The sequence below is a fragment of the Aspergillus niger genome (assembly GCF_000002855.4).
Source record: "Aspergillus niger supercontig An03".
Taxonomy (NCBI): domain Eukaryota; kingdom Fungi; phylum Ascomycota; class Eurotiomycetes; order Eurotiales; family Aspergillaceae; genus Aspergillus; species Aspergillus niger.
Genome location: NT_166520.1, coordinates 741,986 through 759,466, shown reverse-complemented (window position 1 = coordinate 759,466; position 17,481 = coordinate 741,986). Strand labels below are relative to the sequence as shown.

Here is a 17,481-nt window from a genome sequence, read left to right as displayed (position 1 = left end):
TCAGATGCCATGAAGCAGGATCAGTCCGTGAGAGGCGTGCGAGTGACTTCCAGTTCGATGAACGTGTTGTGATGGGAAGCTGATCGGTATTCGGAAGGCCATTGTTCCGAAGAAGCTTGAGATACCTTTAAATGATGATCGGTTGAGCCAGGAAGAAGACTGAGGTTACCTATCTCTCTCTAGATCATGTGACGATATTTTTTACGTACACTTCCGGGAATAAGACCCACAGGCGATAGAGTAATCCCGTATAGGTCCGTATATAGGGTACTATATACCTATCTAGTATGACATATGTATGGAGTACTCCATCCTAAAGCCTTCATTCCCTCGATCGTTCTAGTAATTTTTTTCTCCCCTCGGGCTTACCGCCCTCACATAATCCGGCAGAATTTGTTGGTTTTCCCGGGCGGCGAGGGACCGTGTGATGAGTCAGCAGGGAGCAAGCGGGACGACAATTTCTCATCTGCGTTCAACCCATTCCGGACTCGAGAATACTCAGCGGTCCTTGAAGTGCTCTCACCCAGCACTTGCACGCCAGCCAAGTGCCCTTAACGAACTAATTATATTCCCCCCTAGACACCCTAAAATCGGTCAGTGCTTCTATTCCAGCCCAGTTTTGCCCCCCTACTGCCTTTTCCGGTAATTCTCGCTGCTTTCCCACCAACCCTACCCCCGTGTTTACCCAGCTCTCAACGCTCACCCCAGGCGGGATCGACACCTCACACCTCCCCCCTATATATGGTTCTCCGGGTTGAAGCCATCCCATCTGTTCACTTTACTGCCCACTCTCACAATCATTATCGCAATGATGGACTGTGCTGGTAACCCAACTAACACTAACATGCAGTCTCGTGACTGGTGTATCTGGCTCACGGTCTCATCATGCCGGCCGTTCACGGGGACTTGATGACCACGGTCGTCCCCACGGAGAAGGAGTTGCCCCTTGACATCGTGCCGCGACAGGTCATACTCAGGGATCGAGTCACGGTCGCCACCTTGGTCCCCTTCACTTCAGCGGATGCGATCCCTCGCTCTTTATTAGCTTATCTATCCGATCAGTTAAATAAGGAAATCGAAGGTGGTGATACCTATGCCATGATTGATCCCATCCCCTTGGAGCAGTTTGGGCCGTATTGGTTCTCCAATTTTGGCGCCATCATGCTTATGGGGGACATCAAGAGTGTGCAAGAGGTTCAAGCACTAGGTCGGAACCGCGCCAATTGGTCCAAGATCTGCTTGGGCAGCTTCAATATCCGACCCAATTATCCCGGTCGTAGTAGTCACGTCTGCAATGGCATGTTTCTGGTCACCGACGCCGCCCGAAACAAAGGTGTAGGTCGACTGATGGGGGAAGGCTATCTCGAATGGGCTCCTAAGATGGTTAGTATACCAGATACCAGTAATCTTTACTCATACCACTATCCTCGTTTCCTATCATAACCACTTAGTACTCCCCTTAGCCACTTCTTACCCTACCTCAACGTTGAAGGTTCTTTACCTTGTAGACATCCGGCTAACATTCACCAGGGGTACACATATGCGGTCTTTAACCTGGTCTATGAGAGTAACGTGGCATCTTGCCGCCTGTGGGATGCTCTGGGGTTTAAGCGGATTGGCAGGGTCCCGGGGGGCGGTCGGCTCATTTCCAATCCTGGTCAGTACGTAGATGCTATCATCTACGGCCGGGATCTAGGCCCGGAAGGGGAAGATTCTGTCACACAAGATCGGTTTGACAAGATCCGGTACTATCTCAAGCATTCCAAATACCCCAGGGGGGCTGACCGGGCTGAGAAAAGTCGGCTTCGGAGTGCAGCTACCCACTACAAGTTAATTGGAGGTAAAGATGGGGACGGTGAGAAATTGATGCTAAAAGACAAGGAAGTTGTATCCGACCCGCAGCAGCAGTACGACATTGCCCGGGAGATGCATATGCAGCAGCATGCAGGCATCAACAAGACCACAGCTGCCATTGCAGTCAAATACCATTGGGTGCGGATTAAAGAAACGGTCAGTCGGGTGATCCGGGACTGTCCACAGTGTAAAGAGATCCTTAAACCTCCGATAATCAATGGGGTTATGCATGAGGGTACCCCTGAAGATGATGACGATGATCTGGGAATTGACGAGGCTGACTTGCCGGAAACTGATGCTGACATGGCGTCCAGCGATCCTATGAGTGCGCATGCGCTGATGGACCACGCCGCCATGGATGCTCACAATACGAACCCATTTGTGACCGCTCATTCAGTAGTGCAAGGATCAGTGGATTCCATTACCGATTACACGGGTTTGCCGCTGGACCCACAAATCATCGACATACACCAGCAGCTTCCTCGATTTCATCCACACGATACCATGACTGATCCATATGCCCACGCTGCACATAGTTTACATGCATCAAGCTTTGACAATGATGTCCGCCATCATGCGGCTCATGACTACCATATGATGGTTGATCATCCCACCGATCCCGATCCGTCCACGGCGCTTCATCAAGAAGTGTTGGGGCTGGTACATTCTCAGGCTCACGATGTCCATCACGAGCAAATTCTGGCGAAGTACCAGTACGTGGATCAGCCAGATGATGGCCTGGATTTTACATGAGAATTTTTCCCTATGCCGTTTACTTTTCCTTATTTTCGGTCACTATCCCTCTCTCAATTGCTTTCTTAGGTCCTTTCCTTGCTGGACCTACTCTCGGTTGTATTAGAGTTTTTATGCATCTTCTTAGGCGTTGGTTAAGGTTGGAAGGTGTTGGTCCGTTACGGAATGCTGAGCCATCATATTAGGCATGAAATGATTTTCGGGGTCTACGAAGCGCAATATAATTATAGTGAATGTATCATATGTTAATCAATCACAATGATGACGCCATGCCATGAATTACGCTTCCCTGGCTTTCCAAGTATAGATATCACGGCGCATTTACTATATTCCATTTCCATACTCACCTCTAATCGAACACGCTATGTAGTTCTTGTTGTTTTACTAGTATATGGTGAAGCGTTGGTGATCGCTTGCAGGACCAAGGACATCTTCATATCTCAATCTCGGTTAAGCTTAATGACATTTTCGGGCAGCAAAGGCCTATGAGCGGAAGCTGTCGCGCTGAATAACCGTACGGTCAGGAGTCCCGTATTCATTCTTATTATACCAGCGACGGAGTCGGATTTGCGATTCGTGCTACAGAGAAGAAGATCCCAGTTTCGACTGAAGTCGTTCTTGGTGGATCTATGCACTTCATTGATGACCGGTGCGTTATATCAACCTAAGCTGCATATGCGTGCCCAGGGCGCAATCATGTTTGAGTGTCAGCAGATCTGTCGTCAGCCTGCCGTCTGAGGAATTTGCAGCCATTTTGTTTCTCAACCAGCTGGACAGCATTATATGACATAACTTTTCACCTGGTAGGAATGACACGAGGTAATCAGATCGATGATATACTAATGTACAAAGCTTTTATACATAAGGTAGGACGGACAACTATAACTACATAAAACGAGAAACCATGTAAACCCAGCCCATATCATCAACGCCGCCTATATCATGCAAGCCCGCTAAAGGAAAAGGCCATTGACAGGCCCTGCAAAACGGTTTTCACTTTCCAAATCTCAACTACTTTCCCTCTTTCGGTTCCTTCCCTTCTTCCTTCTGGCCCCAATTCCATACATCCCATATATGCTCCTTGATCAGGTCACCATATCCTTTCCCCTCCTCCAAGGCCTTCTGTTCCTCCCTTATTCTTCTTTCCTTCCACCCCTCCGTCTCGCCGCCCATCCAGATTTTCTCTAAAGCCGGCTTCTCCTGTGCTTGCCTAGCCTTCAGCCTCTCCAGTTCCTCGCCAACTGCTGATCCATCCCGGATCTGTGCATCCCTCGCTGCCTTTAACTTGGCCTGTATCTCCTGTGCCCGTTGGCTTGGTAGATCCGACAATGCTGCAATAGGGTTCCTTGAGATGCGGGCCTCGATCCGATCCACGATACTACGCCCGGTGTGTTCGCGGGTGAGGTGGTTTGCCGAAACACAGAAAGCGCTGGTGAGAAGGACCGTCAGGTTATCGAGCTTTCTAGGTGGTAGAGCAATGAGAACAGGCGATGCAATGAGAAAGGTGTATGCGGCGGCGGTTTTGAACCGCTCGTAGTCGGCTTCTCTGCGTGACTGAAGATCATCCGTCGAAAGTGGTGTGGTCATTTTGTTGGTGAAGGGTTGTCCCATTCAACTTTTCGGGTAATGTGTAATGGTAAATATTATATGGAAAAAGTCGGCAGACTCAAGCAGGCCTTTAAGGACGCAATTGCGAGTGCAATTGTAGTGGTTGTAGATCGATTATCGCGGAGGAAATTTACGGCAGGTGATCCAGACCGATGGCGCAGTCAGGTGATACCCTTCAATTGTCAACCATGAGATATGCTCACGTGATACAGTCCATCGCCGTCCAGCCATTCATACTCAGACGTCTCATGGTACATTTACCGTATCCAGGCACTTCATTAGATTCTCTGAACCTTCTGGTCTAAACCGAGGCCTCCCTTGAGGTCTTCCTCGACTCTCAAAGTAAAAAGATGAGGACATTGTAGACGCCTCAGGCAGAAAGTGGATCGCCTTGACCAACCAGCCAAACAGTACAACATCCACCGCATATTTGACCTCCTTACCAGTCCAGCAACACCAGGCCCAAAATGCCCTCCCCAACATCCATTTCACTGTGCGCATCCCTCTTAACAGCTGGATACCTCGCCTACCGTGGTCTTACACCCCCAAACCCTCCGCCCAGCTCTAGAGTTAATGGGCCGCCAGACCGCGTCCGTCTGATTGCTGGCCCGATCACCACCGTCACAGTACATCTCAATACAGCCTTCATTATCTACCACGCCCTTCTTGCGCTGTTCTATATAGACAGAAGCAACCACAATGCTAAGGAGCTGGCAGAAACTAGCGATGGAGTGTACCTCCAAGCAATCTGTCCCCACCTAACCAGTCTCGCGCCGCATCTCTTCACCTGGACTGTCACAACTACATTCTGCCTCCTTTCCATCACCGTGGGCGCCTTGCTTCGGCTCTCTGCATTCAAATTTCTAGGTCGGAACTTCACCTTTCAGCTGGCGCAACCAGATACCCTAGTAACTGGGGGTTTGTACCGATTGGTACAGCATCCGAGTTACACGGGGTTGTGGCTCCTCGCAGCAGGATACCTGGGAATGGTAATGCGGTGGGACGGTGCAATGGCCTGTGCTATGGATGAAGCAATGCATGAACGACTATCTGGGTGGGGAAGATGTATAGTGGTGGTGATAGTAACAGGGTTGATCCATTCAACGGTGATGCGCGTGCGAGACGAGGAGGGGATGTTGCGGGACAAATTTGGGCGGGATTGGGAGGAATGGCATGTGAGGACAGCAAGATTCATCCCATATCTAATATAGTAGATACACTGTGACATATAAATACATACATACATACATATGTATACTGAAGTCAAGAAATGTGAATATTAAAAAATCCCTGAGGTCCGTAGCTTAACTGTAACTATTAACCAGCCACCGGAACAACTCCGATTCTCCGACTCCGCATCTCCGCCAGTCCCGATGATCTCACCTCTTCATCCTCCGCCTCAAGCTCAGCTCTCCTCTTTCCCTTCTCTCATCCCACTTGCCCCCTCTCCCCGACAATCATTCAATTGCACCCCCAACTGTACTATGGGTATCCTCAAGCGCGCTGCTAAGATCACCGCCGTCGGTGCGGGCGTCACCACGGCATTCTTCTTCGCAGCCGTCCGTCACAACACCTTCGTGCCGATGCCCACAAGCGACCCTCTCTTCCAGCACCCGCTGTACCAGAAACTCAATCCCAACAACAACCCCACCACCCATGACCTCTGTGTGCGCCGCGTACCACTCAAGGACATTAAGCCCGCCTTGCTGGAAAAGCCAGGCCGGCTGACTGAGGCATTTTGCGCCGGTGTGTGGAGTGGATTCGGTGCGTTACACTCACCCACCCAGTCTACTATAAAATCAAGACATTGGACAGACCATCTAATTACCTGATCGAATGGGTAAACAAACAGGATATGCCTATCAACGCCGCTACCTCTCCAAGAAATACGAAGGCCCCGAGACCTCTTCTCACCTCTGGACGCGCGCGGACCTACGCGCCGCGACATACGACGTGGGTACGCTGATCACAGATCACTTCGAAGTGGTAGAAAAGACGCCGGAGCGGATTGTCGTGCGGTGCGGAGATTCGCCGCGGAAGAAGGACGTGCGGGAATCGGATGGTTTGTTTGAGATGTCGACGGAGGTGAAGCCCCAAGAGGGCGTTGCGGAGTTTCGGCTCAAGAGTCTGTTTTTCCAGGGCAAGGGGAAGGCAGAGAGCGAGCCGATGCCGTCGCACGTGGTCTGGTTGCATCAACAGTATACGAAATTGTGGTTGGAGACAGCGTTGGGAAATATTTGGCGGTGATTCATACCTGAGTGATGGCGACATCTGTAGCGTGGGATGGGAATTTAATCTACCAGTTGCCCCATATCTTAATTCAATGCAGATTGGCACGACTAGCTATCTACTTATCTGTCCTACTTAGACTACTACGGCCTCTACTACCCATTTAATGCACACCAAAAAAGGACCTAATCACTATGCATCAACAACAGTACTAAAGGCAAGAGTCACAGGAATCACCAATGCTTCCAACCAAAACTAAACTTCATCAATTGCATGAGTCACAAGATCAAGAACCAAGCTTAGGAGGCCCTGCCGCCATCACAAATATAATAACCGAGGACACCACACTTGAAATCCATACGTACAGATGCAACTCTTCCTCTCGTTCCCCGAAGACATGGCACCAAAGTCAAAGTGAAGAGAAGCAGGAAAAAGTGTATTCAAGCAAGCCAATCACTACGGAACTCACTGAACAGAAACTCCCACGAAGCAGAGAATCCAAGAAGAAAGTCATGTCTAAATTCGAGATATGTTCAATGTTTCAGAAGAAGTCCACCCCAGGGGTAGCTACAAGCAGATTGCGAACCATAGCATTGCTTGCTGCACATTATGTCTTGAACCGGATTTTGCGTTCTTCCTTTCTTCACAGTAGACTGAACATTCTGCATGTAACAGTACGGTGAGACCAAAACTGCCTGCAGAATTCTCAGAACTAATATCGGTTGAAACACCATGGTGATAGTAGAGTAGACGATGGTTTCGACGGGCTATATGGTAATCAAGCTAAGATAATTTAATGGGTCGAGGCCAGAGTCGAAAGCAATATCTTGTCCAATACGTGAAGTGGTAGGATGCATATCAATTGGAGTGGTTGTTGAAATCATGATTAAAGATTGCTTGTTCTTACTGAATCCTTCTATCCCGTCAACTAAACAGATCTACATCAAAGAGAAAATCATGATGAAAGATGATTAATTAGTGGAGTATAACTTTTATACTAATGCAATACAAAGTAGCGGGAATATATCAAGCAGATGTCCATGCACCAGCAGGCACACAGGGGTATGGAAAGGGAAAATGGGTATGAGCGAGATAAACAACAAAAATGGGCGGTGATGTGCACCGGCCCCACATCTACACCGTTATCTTCATCAGCAAAGACAAGGTAGTATGGTGCATTCAGGATGAGAGTTCTGTTCAACCGATATATGTATGTATATGGTATGTACACGCAGCGATCGATAGTCTAGAAAACCATACCCGAGACCTGCTTGACCTTGGCAACATTAATGTTCTTGATCATAACGATCCAGATGAACGAGAGAGCCATGAGTCCCGTTCCAACAGCCAACATGCGCGTCTGCGCATATCCATAGGCATGCTGGATGGCAATGCGGGTAACACTACCAGTCGGGTAACTCAGCTGAGTATCAAGGTCCTCGTAGATGTTCTCGAGGTTGGACATGGCTGATTCAGGCAGATAGCGAATGAGCGCCTTCTCGAAGGTGTTATCCCAGATAGCGCCGGAGATGGTGGCACCGATAGCGTCACCGATTGTACCAACAACGTTGAGGAGGGCCAGGGCAGCAGCGACGTGCTGGTGGTCGACGGCGGCCAAAATAGCGAGCTGCTCGATAATGATGAAGATACTACCACCGATGGAAATGAAGATCTGGCACATGACGAGGTAGCCGACGGATTGGTTAGGGCGACGGAAGTAGATCATCAGACCCTGAGCGAAGATGTACAAAGGCACCGAGATGTAGAGGAGCCACTTGAAGCGGCCGGTCTTGCTGATCAACCAACCGACGAAAAGGAGCAGCACACCGGAGACGACATCGAAGGTGTCACTGACGTACCCTGCTTCGGCAACGGTCAAGTCGTTGACAACTTGCAGGAAAGAGGTGAAGTAGTTGTCCCAGCAGTAGTATGAGAGCTGGTAGGTGGCGTCGAGGAGACAGGCGCCGATAACGGTACGGTTGAAGAGGAAGCCGAACTTGAAAAGCGGCACGGGCGCGATGAACCATTCATACAGGCAGAAGATAACTAGCATCACGACACCGACGACGATCATTGCGATAATGTAGCCCGAGGCCCAGCCGTCGGGGGCGTAAGAGGAGATATCGAAGGGAAGGAAGAAGACACAGAGACCGATGGAGAAAAGGAGAACACCGACAACTGGAGGGTAAGTTAGATTAAGATGATATTCTGGAGGTATGAGGCATAAGTGCGTACTATCAAACTCGATGAAGTAAAACCAGACTAGCTGGTACCAGGTGCGGGTGTCGCGGTTGGGGACGACCAACCCCTGCTGCTGCGCGCGCTTCAGGTTATGCTTCAGGATGAAGTACAAAGGGGCAGCGACGACGGGAAAAATGATGGCGAACATGCCAAAGCCCCAGCGCCAGCTAAGGTGGAAGTCATCCGAAGCCTTAGGACCAGCAAAGGCCGTAATGATGTAAGGCGAGGAGGTAAATGCGTAGGCTAGACCCCGGTTCTTCAGCTTGGAGGCATCAGCAGTGATGACATCCACGCAGTAGGTCATGCCTCCGAAGCCAATGGTGTAGAATACCTAGTGAATGGAGTGATTAGCACGAACAGAACTTTCACTTGATTAGTTGTGAAAGAATACTTACATAGGCAGCACAGAAGGTGGGAAGGTTGTGGCAGGTGGCCATCAAAATCAGTCCCAGTGTAGCAAAGACAGCCATGGTCAGGAAACCTTCAGCACGGCCAGTCACGTCCATGATTTTGGCCAGAGGGATATACACGGCGGCCGACATGCAGTCGGCAACCACATAGATGACGTTCAGGAGGGAGTGGGACTCCCAAGAACTGGTGACATAGGGGAGCAGATTGTAAAGAATAGAGGACTGAAAAGCATTTACAAAGTATAGGAGCCAGATGCTGATAGAGAAGAAGAAAAAGAGTTAGCGAGGATAAAATGGAAATACAGATACCAAAGGGGGCCACATACTTGGCAAAAACGGCGATCAGTGACCATTTGGTCCAGGACTTGGTGATGGCCTCGACGTCGTGAACACCAGTCTGGAGGTGCGTTGAAGAGGCATCCTCGGAAACAGATTCCTCAGACTCTTCAGGACCACGGACTGCCTCATCAGCAATGGGATCCCGCTTAGTTTCCTCGACAGTGTTCATGGCAACATTGTTGCCGGAGTCCTCGGTAATAGAAGGGTTACGGCCAAAGGCCTCGCGAAACTTTTCGAGTACGGCCATGGTGACAGACCGACTGATCGAGAAGGCAAAAGAGATGATCGAGCGGGTAAAGCCAAGGAGGACAAGAAAAGGACAAGAAATCTGGGATTTCTTGGCCCTTATACCCAGGCGAGCCCAGCTAGCAACGAGTGGCGGAGGACTAGTGTTGACAGGCCCACGCACTGATTGATAACCCCGAAGTCGGCTGCGGCGGCCGCATCTGAATTCTTGGATTGAAAAGTGGTGAGGTTTGAGCGCAACTGGAGACCACTGGATCCCTGGAGACAAGCCAATCTAATCAGATGATGGCGCTGACCTGCTCATTCCCCTATCTGATCGAACCAATCGGGGGTCGTAGGCTGGTGAGGATGCCCTACAAGGTCTACGTAACTATCCTAGCACAGGTGCAGAGATTGTTAGCGCCAGCACTTAGTTTGGCTATGGCGCACATTTCAACTAGCTGACTCGCAGCGTGTGCTTGTCCGAAAGCCACGATGAGGCACAATAAAAATCCGTGATCTCCACCCGGAGATGAGCAGCGGGCACTGGATGACTGGCAGGTTTTTCTGCGATCCACTCAAGGCACCAGTAATCTCTGCGTCTTCTTACCTGATTGATAGCTTCAAGTCCTCTAAAGTCGAGGAGGGAGGCACCCACATCCGGGTCGAGCTGAGTCGTCTGATGATGCTGGATCGGGTCAACATCCCAAATTGGTGTCCACTCGCGGTATGTATATTAAAAAGATTACTTGTATGAACCGTACGATACTGCTTTGCGTATGGTCACAGCCGTCACCGGGAAATGTTAGGTAACGGGCCCACTCTCATCACACAATCCAATTTCCCCTGGCGGCCACCGGGAAAAAACGCGCCTGGAGACCGTGGACGAAATGCGGCTAGTCCGTGACTAAATCTAATCTGATCCATGATAAGATGCGAATGCCATCAACACGCGTCGTTGAGGGGTTTCACTTTCTCAGAAGTCCAGTGGGTACTAACTTAGGCAATGGGGTACATTAGACTGTTCTTCCATGGTTCTTGTCTTTCCAAATAGATGGGGTACCCAAGAGGTCGAAGGAATTTTCTCACGAGCAACTGAGACCAGGACACGGCTGGAAAATTCTTCAACGTGAGTGTGGCTCCATCGGGTTGTTCCGCCGAATAATGAACGAGCTACAACGCCAGATGATCCGGACGCCCCTTGCCGAACAGGCACACACGCCGGCTGGCTATCTGATTGCGGAGTAATCCGTAGACCGTACATGAAGCCCCCCTCTTCCGTCTCACAACTTGGAGTTGATCCATTGTGGCGACCGTTTCTCTACAAACGCCCGAATACCTTCGGCAAAATTAGCTCCCTCCACCAGGCGCGGGTACGAGTGTTCCGCCAGTGTCGACACCGCATCCTCCACGCTACCAGCCTCCCAGCTCAACCGGATACCCTCGCGGCCAACAATGAGCGCATCCGGACTGTTATTGCACATGACGCGAGCGACCTGTAGAGCTGCCTGTGCAACATCGTCACCAATATCCACCAACCGAGTCACCAGCCCCCAATCGTAAAGTGTCTTTGCGTCCACACTGCGGCCAGTCAAGGCAAGGTCCATCGTGCGCTGCAACCCCAATGTCCGGGTCAGGCGTGGTAGGCAGCCGGCCACAGGCACAATCCCTCGCTTGACTTCTGGCAGCGCAAAAATGGCAGACACCGAGGCGATTACGATGTCACAGTTTGCTACCATTTCAAACCCGCCCCCCATGCAGATACCGTTGACCGCTGCGATGATGGGTTTCTTGCCGCTCCGTCGGGGCAGGCCTGCTAGTCCGGGCGGGGACATGTCATTGACAACTCCAGCTTCGTTCATTGCATTCCACTCTATGCAACTCGAGAAGTAAGCAAATATGCCATAGCACAGAGGTCTTTGAGAGCATAGAAATCGAATATACCTTGCAGATCCGCCCCAGTGCAAAAGGCTCTCCCGGTACCAGTAATAATACCCACCCACAAGCTCTCATCCTGGTCGAACAGCTCCCAGACATTTTGGATCTCTCGACTCGTAGCCAAATCGAGAGAATTGAGCTTTTGTGGGCGATTTAAGGTCACCTGGACCACACGCTCGTGGGGAAACGAGACATGAAAATTTGGATGTTGTATGGAATGCGATCGGAGTGACATGGTCGAGAGTGTGAATTGTTTGATAGGCTTATCTGATCGCGGGACAGCCGGACCAGCTCGCGCTACTTTTATACTTTTGTACAGGGCCATGCTGGGGTCCAGAAGGCGGCATACATAATATGCGATATCGGTGGGCCCGAGACCGTGCCAGAGGGGTCGAGAGCAACCAAGGACGGGTCATTGGCGGACACCCACCTGAGACACCTACCAAGCTTGTTATCTGTCTTCCTCGGTTGTTCTGTCGAATTGGCCCCGGCTTTCTATATAACCGTTTGCCTCGGTCGCAGCGTTCCTCTTACATTTCCTCTTCTTCCTAAAATCGCCCCTTGCCTCCCTACATCGTGCTCATTAGACACTTCACAGCGAGCGAGGATGAGTCCCGATACCACTGCCAGCTCCCAGTATCCACTGGTGAAGCTTCCTCATCCCTTTCTGACCGCATACCGCGTGCGCACCGTTGCCGAAGCCGAAACGTCACCAGCCAAACTCAGCTTGACTTTGCATGATCAGCCCCCAGCCGGCCGATCCCCCCCTCAACCTCTACACCTCGACTCTCTTTCGTGGCTTGAATTAGCACCCCCTTCCTCGACTAATTGTCCCCCACCCTCCAACAACACAGCCTGGGCACGAGCCCGTCGTGCACCTAGAACTACATTCCAATGGACTGACACCACACCGACATTGGGGCAGATCTGGAACGTTGTCCATGCTATATACCTTGCCCACCCTACCCATGAATACTTCAGTCTGGCTCTGTCCGGCGCAGGCCAGGATGTCCTTCGTACTGAGCTCCTCGCGACCGGACTTGGAATCGAGCATCCTAAGGCCACACGGCCTGATGATCGTGCAGTCCAACCTTCTACCGACCTTTTGATCCTCCGCAGTTCTTTCTGGCAAGGCGCAGCGTCGCCAATGGGCCCGCGTCCCATCTGGGTGGTGGGTGAGGGCACCGATGGCTCTCTGCGAGAGCCTTTATCGCAATACCCCCCCATGCCGGAAAACTATCACTTCACGCAGAAGTTTCCCGAGGAGCCTATCTATGCCAGACACCCGATCCGACGACCCAAGCCAGCTCCTGGCTCAATTGCCTACAGTCGCTATATTCCTGAATTGGATGAACACTTCTCTCTGGAAGTTGTAAATTGGCAAGATCCAGCCCATTTACAGCTCTTCAATACCTGGCAGAATGATCCCCGTGTGGCAAAGGGATGGAATGAGACAGGTACACTGGATGAACACCGCGAGTATCTTCGGAAGTTGCATTTTGATCCCCATGTACTGTGCTTGTTCGGGCGCTTTAATGAGACAAGGTTCTCGTACTACGAGCTCTATTGGTCTAAGGTATGATCTTGTCCCCTGATTGTATGTGTGGCATAATGTGCCATCTTTAGTCGAGGACGTCTTACGTTCTACACTCGGAGTAGCCACCATGCATTGTGTGGATTACTCGTGTCTTTGACAGCTGCTAACACTGGAATAGGAGGACCATTACGGTGCGCATTATGACGCCCATGATTACGATCGCGGAAGGCATTCGTTGGTGGGTGATGCATCCTTCCGTGGCGCGAAGCGGGTCAACGCGTGGTATTCGAGTTGCATCCATTACTGCTTCCTGGATGAGCCACGGACCGTAAATGTGGTTGGTGAGCCACGCGCAACAGGGGCAACGATTCTGTCGTATGAGAATGCGCAGGGTCTGACGATCGGCAAGTACGTCGACCTGGGCCACAAACGGTCAGTTCATTCCATCTGCAGCCGAGAGAAGTGGTTCCAGTTGTGCCCGATCTTCTGGGATGGGCGTGAGCGACCGTTGGAATCGGCCGACCGTGCTGCGTGGAATGCCAAGCTGTAAACTCCTGGGTCTGCTTCAACGAGAAATGAGAATACCGGCCGGACATGTTACGGAGACTAGTCCTCCAGTGGAAGCGAGGCCCCCACCACCGCACTATCTAACCCTAGATAGCAATCTTTCAATACCATACTGTACATTATCCACTTGCTCTGGGTCTCCACTCGTACCGTTCACTTTTCCGCCGTATCCGACCGCATCGCCATCGACCACACCACCCTGTAGGAGAATATTGAGGCCAACTGCAAGCTGGCCAATACCTGCGATACCATAATAACACTGCTGGAGAGATTTCAGATAATGTATGGACTAAAATAGTAGCCGGACTTTAGACTGACTGAAGAGGCACCTGTGAGTTGTGCGGGTGCTCGTGTGCGCTTTACAGTTCTGGATGAGTCGACAAGTGCATTGAAAGTATTGGCTTCAACATAGAGAATGAACATCTCGCAGTGTCTGCGCGAGCACTTGAATTGTATCTTGATATCTGCATTGCTATCCAACATCATACATGCATAAACATAGTCGTTCACCGTAAAGGAGGGGTCCTGTCCATAACCTACTCAAACCATCATCACACTAATTGCCCCCGCAGTGTGGATAGACATAAGGTGAGGCAAGCACCAAGACTGTTGCTACCAGGCCATATTTCACCCAGTCCCGTTGTGCCCGCAGGCCCGTCGAGTCTTGCGTAGAATACCTAGACCCAGTCTCAAGCTGACTGGCAGCATTCCATGTCTCGTGGATCTGCTGTTTCTCCGACAAAGCACAAGGCTCATCAGGCGTACCACTTCAGAAGGTCAGAAAATCCAACACTTATCATCGTACACGAAGAAAGAAAAAGGTGTATTACACGTTAACCACAGTTTTCAGATACCCCATGACCTTGTCCACAAGGAACCGTCTTGGCTCCGCCTGATCATCATTACTGAGGGCATGCGACGCGCCCGGAATGACTGCAGTATGTTCATCATCCCAGACCTCTTCGCCCTTTGCACATCCAGCGTTTGCAATCCCCCGCCATTTCCTCAACAGTGCCTCCTTATCCACCCAGTCAGGGACACTCTGATCCTTACCCGAGTATAGCACCATCAACTTCGCCTTTCCTGCCAACAAGCCTCCGCTCTTCACCTTTCCGAAGGTCTTCTCCAACTGCTCCGGCCCCAAGTCCGAACTGAACATATCGTCCTCCCCAGGGTTACCCGGAGCATCTGGACTCACTAAACTCAACAACCGCCTCGCCGACAACGGTGTATTAGCCGGATAAGCAAAACTAGTCAACTCAATCGGCAGAATCACATCGAATTCGCCACCCTCCCTGATTCTCTTCTCCTCTGCCTCTCTTGCCATGCCCACTAGCTTTTCATAAACAGCTTTACACTCCGCAGAAGATCTGCCTCCAAATCCATTCTCTAAGACCCACAATATCGCCTCGCGATCCGACACAGGTGCTTGCATTATAGCACCATCCAGCGGCAACCGCTCCACATGCTCTAAGTATTTATCAAAGGGCGGTTTTGTGGTATGCGGGTTTGGCCGCGTTAGGTAATGCATGACACATTGGCTGCCAGTGGAGTGTCCCATCAAGACGATCTTGCTGCCAGCTGCAGAGGCAGAACCGTATTTATCCGCTTTGTAGTCTTTGATGTAGCGGATGCATTGGGCAATTTCGTCGGTATCGCGGTCCAGATGTCCCAGGCCCCAGGACTGGTAGGAGGAGGTAAGGTTCAGGGTGAAGAGGGACCAGGGGGTGGAGTGGAGGGCACGGGCTAGGTCTGCCATGTAGGATGTTGTGGCGAGGCCATCGCCGAGGCCGCCGACGAAGAGCAGGGTGTGAGGTTGGGAGAGAGAGGGGGTAGTGGTTGTGTATTCGAAGGTTACGAGGGTTTCTGTCTAAAATTTGGGAAATATTGTGTTAGTCTGGTCGGCTGGGAGTCGGACAGGTCAGAATTGGACATACGAAGTGGTGCAGAATTCCCGGGAGGCCGCCCTTGGGCCAGAATTTGGAGTACATGTTTGCTTGTTTCCGAGTGATTATATGAGTCTGAGTCTAATGATAGTGTATAAGATGAAGAGTCTTATAATTCAAGTAAGATAATGTTGTGTAGAGTAGGAGGTGAGCGTAAATGGTTGAGCCCAAATTCCAGAAACAATCACTGCAGCCAGGCTTGGCTTATGTACTTTGTAATCGCTTATCTTCACGGCAATTGACGGTGTGGATACCACCGGAACCAAGTATTCCCGGGAATGGAATCCTCGGTTGTTTCACGAGTTTTGGGATGTTGAGGACGCTGGTGGGGTTCATCAGATAATGAGTGAGACAGGTTTGTCATGGATGTATGGTAAGCGGGTGAACCGTCGGACATTGAAAGGGTGTTTCTGAATACATAGTATTTCAAAGGCGGTAATGGACGGTATGTGGGTACCTAAGCAGACCCTAATGCGGTTGTCGTATTCTTGATCCACCGGCGGATAAAGGAAAATAAACAGAGAGAAAGCGAGATGTCTCCGGCGGTTGTTGCCGTCGGTATATGCAAGTTAGCGTAGATGCGGTGATGCCCTGTCGCGATGCCAAACTGCATACTGGAAGTGAGATAAACGGAAACCCGTAACTACAGCAGCTATATTCCTGAGCTTTACAGTGGCCTCTCTATCGATTAAAGTGTATCCTCAAGAATGTTCTTTATCGTTTGATGGCTTATAATAACATGGCATAAGCCAGTTCACAGACATTGGTGACTCTGGACACCATCTGCAAGCTATAGCTGCCTGGTTATCCTACATAAGCTGAAACTCTCTTACACGCGAGACCAACCCAAGTCAGTATATGTCTCCGAGTAGATGCCACGTGCGAGACGAGTGGACTCTGACTGTGGACTCGAGGTTCGTCAGAGCCGAAACCTCTTACTTTGAGGTCTCGGTAGATTATCCTACTCCAAACTCCATACTCCGTACATCAACGGATTATCAGATTAGATTAGATACTCGGCGATAGCGCTCATTCGGGCTAGGCAAAGCGATTATCATACGACTCGGTCCAGAAAATAAATTCATATGTTGATACCCAGTATAGCTTTGGAAAATGGTTAAAGGTAACACAAATTGAAAAAAGAAATATGGCCTGCAGAACTCACTTGCCACCCCCTGCACCAAGCTACGCTGTACCCTGATCAGGGTATTCCATTGAATGAACGCATCTGCATCTCCCATGGCTCGGAGAATTAGTTCGTATGAGGGATTAATCACGACACTTCTATCTCCTCACCATATATAACAAACTAACTTGTTTCGGATACCTTGACCAGCTAACTTCCTGGTTGTCTGTGGACCTGCAGCTATCTGATCTGATTAGTCTTATCAATCACCAGCCCCACTTGTCACATACTAGCGTTATTACTAGGGCCCCTTTTACTTACTAGCGCAAAAGCATTTTTTACACACACCACAAACATCCTGTTATCCATCGCCCCTACTCAAAGACAATATCCTGATAGCTGGTCCATCGGGTCGCTCATTTCCGGCAGGCCTATCTACACAGTACTTAGGCTGGTGAAGAAAACAATAAAAATGAACCCATTCTATGACTCATCCTAATTCATCCCAAAAATTACGTTTTATAACCCTTACCTAAGTTCCAGCTCTCGCAAAAGACCGGAACATACCAAGCAACTTAGATCAGATAACTTTTTCCCAGTACCACATTTCACGCCGCGGGCTAAATCATGTCATACCGTGTCTCACTAATTCTCGGCTAGACGCTTGGCCTACGTGGTCTGTGCAAATTCTTTTGCCCGGTAACTTTC

The 17,481-nt window shown here is 50.3% G+C and overlaps 7 protein-coding genes across 7 annotated transcripts; 3 read left to right on the top strand and 4 right to left on the bottom strand.

The window, feature by feature from the left end:
* Window positions 1–885: 885 nt before the first annotated feature.
* An03g03590 (uncharacterized protein) lies at window positions 886–2,607 on the top strand (the record flags this gene model as incomplete). Its single annotated transcript, XM_001390204.1, has 2 exons — window positions 886–1,383; window positions 1,531–2,607. 2 exons carry the CDS (start codon window positions 886–888, stop codon window positions 2,605–2,607), a joined length of 1,575 nt encoding a protein of 524 aa, XP_001390241.1.
* Window positions 2,608–3,492: 885 nt separating this feature from the next.
* On the bottom strand, window positions 3,493–4,194 carry An03g03580 (uncharacterized protein; the record flags this gene model as incomplete). The annotated part of the gene is made up of 2 exons (XM_059747022.1): window positions 3,493–3,586; window positions 3,623–4,194. The coding sequence occupies 2 exons, from the start codon at window positions 4,192–4,194 to the stop codon at window positions 3,493–3,495; spliced, it is 666 nt and encodes a 221-aa protein (XP_059605197.1).
* Window positions 4,195–4,682: 488 nt separating this feature from the next.
* On the top strand, window positions 4,683–6,462 carry An03g03570 (uncharacterized protein; the record flags this gene model as incomplete). The annotated part of the gene is made up of 3 exons (XM_001390202.3): window positions 4,683–5,390; window positions 5,541–5,979; window positions 6,068–6,462. 3 exons carry the CDS (start codon window positions 4,683–4,685, stop codon window positions 6,460–6,462), a joined length of 1,542 nt encoding a protein of 513 aa, XP_001390239.3.
* Window positions 6,463–7,690: 1,228 nt separating this feature from the next.
* An03g03560 (uncharacterized protein) lies at window positions 7,691–9,681 on the bottom strand (the record flags this gene model as incomplete). The annotated part of the gene is made up of 4 exons (XM_001390201.3): window positions 7,691–8,622; window positions 8,680–9,016; window positions 9,081–9,351; window positions 9,422–9,681. 4 exons carry the CDS (start codon window positions 9,679–9,681, stop codon window positions 7,691–7,693), a joined length of 1,800 nt encoding a protein of 599 aa, XP_001390238.1.
* Window positions 9,682–10,942: 1,261 nt separating this feature from the next.
* An03g03550 (uncharacterized protein) lies at window positions 10,943–11,832 on the bottom strand (the record flags this gene model as incomplete). The annotated part of the gene is made up of 2 exons (XM_001390200.1): window positions 10,943–11,532; window positions 11,604–11,832. 2 exons carry the CDS (start codon window positions 11,830–11,832, stop codon window positions 10,943–10,945), a joined length of 819 nt encoding a protein of 272 aa, XP_001390237.1.
* A 372-nt stretch (window positions 11,833–12,204) lies between these two features.
* Window positions 12,205–13,684, top strand: An03g03540 (uncharacterized protein; the record flags this gene model as incomplete). The annotated part of the gene is made up of 2 exons (XM_001390199.1): window positions 12,205–13,173; window positions 13,313–13,684. 2 exons carry the CDS (start codon window positions 12,205–12,207, stop codon window positions 13,682–13,684), a joined length of 1,341 nt encoding a protein of 446 aa, XP_001390236.1.
* Window positions 13,685–14,527: 843 nt separating this feature from the next.
* An03g03530 (uncharacterized protein) lies at window positions 14,528–15,692 on the bottom strand (the record flags this gene model as incomplete). Its single annotated transcript, XM_001390198.3, has 2 exons — window positions 14,528–15,571; window positions 15,639–15,692. The coding sequence occupies 2 exons, from the start codon at window positions 15,690–15,692 to the stop codon at window positions 14,528–14,530; spliced, it is 1,098 nt and encodes a 365-aa protein (XP_001390235.1).
* Window positions 15,693–17,481: the final 1,789 nt, after the last annotated feature.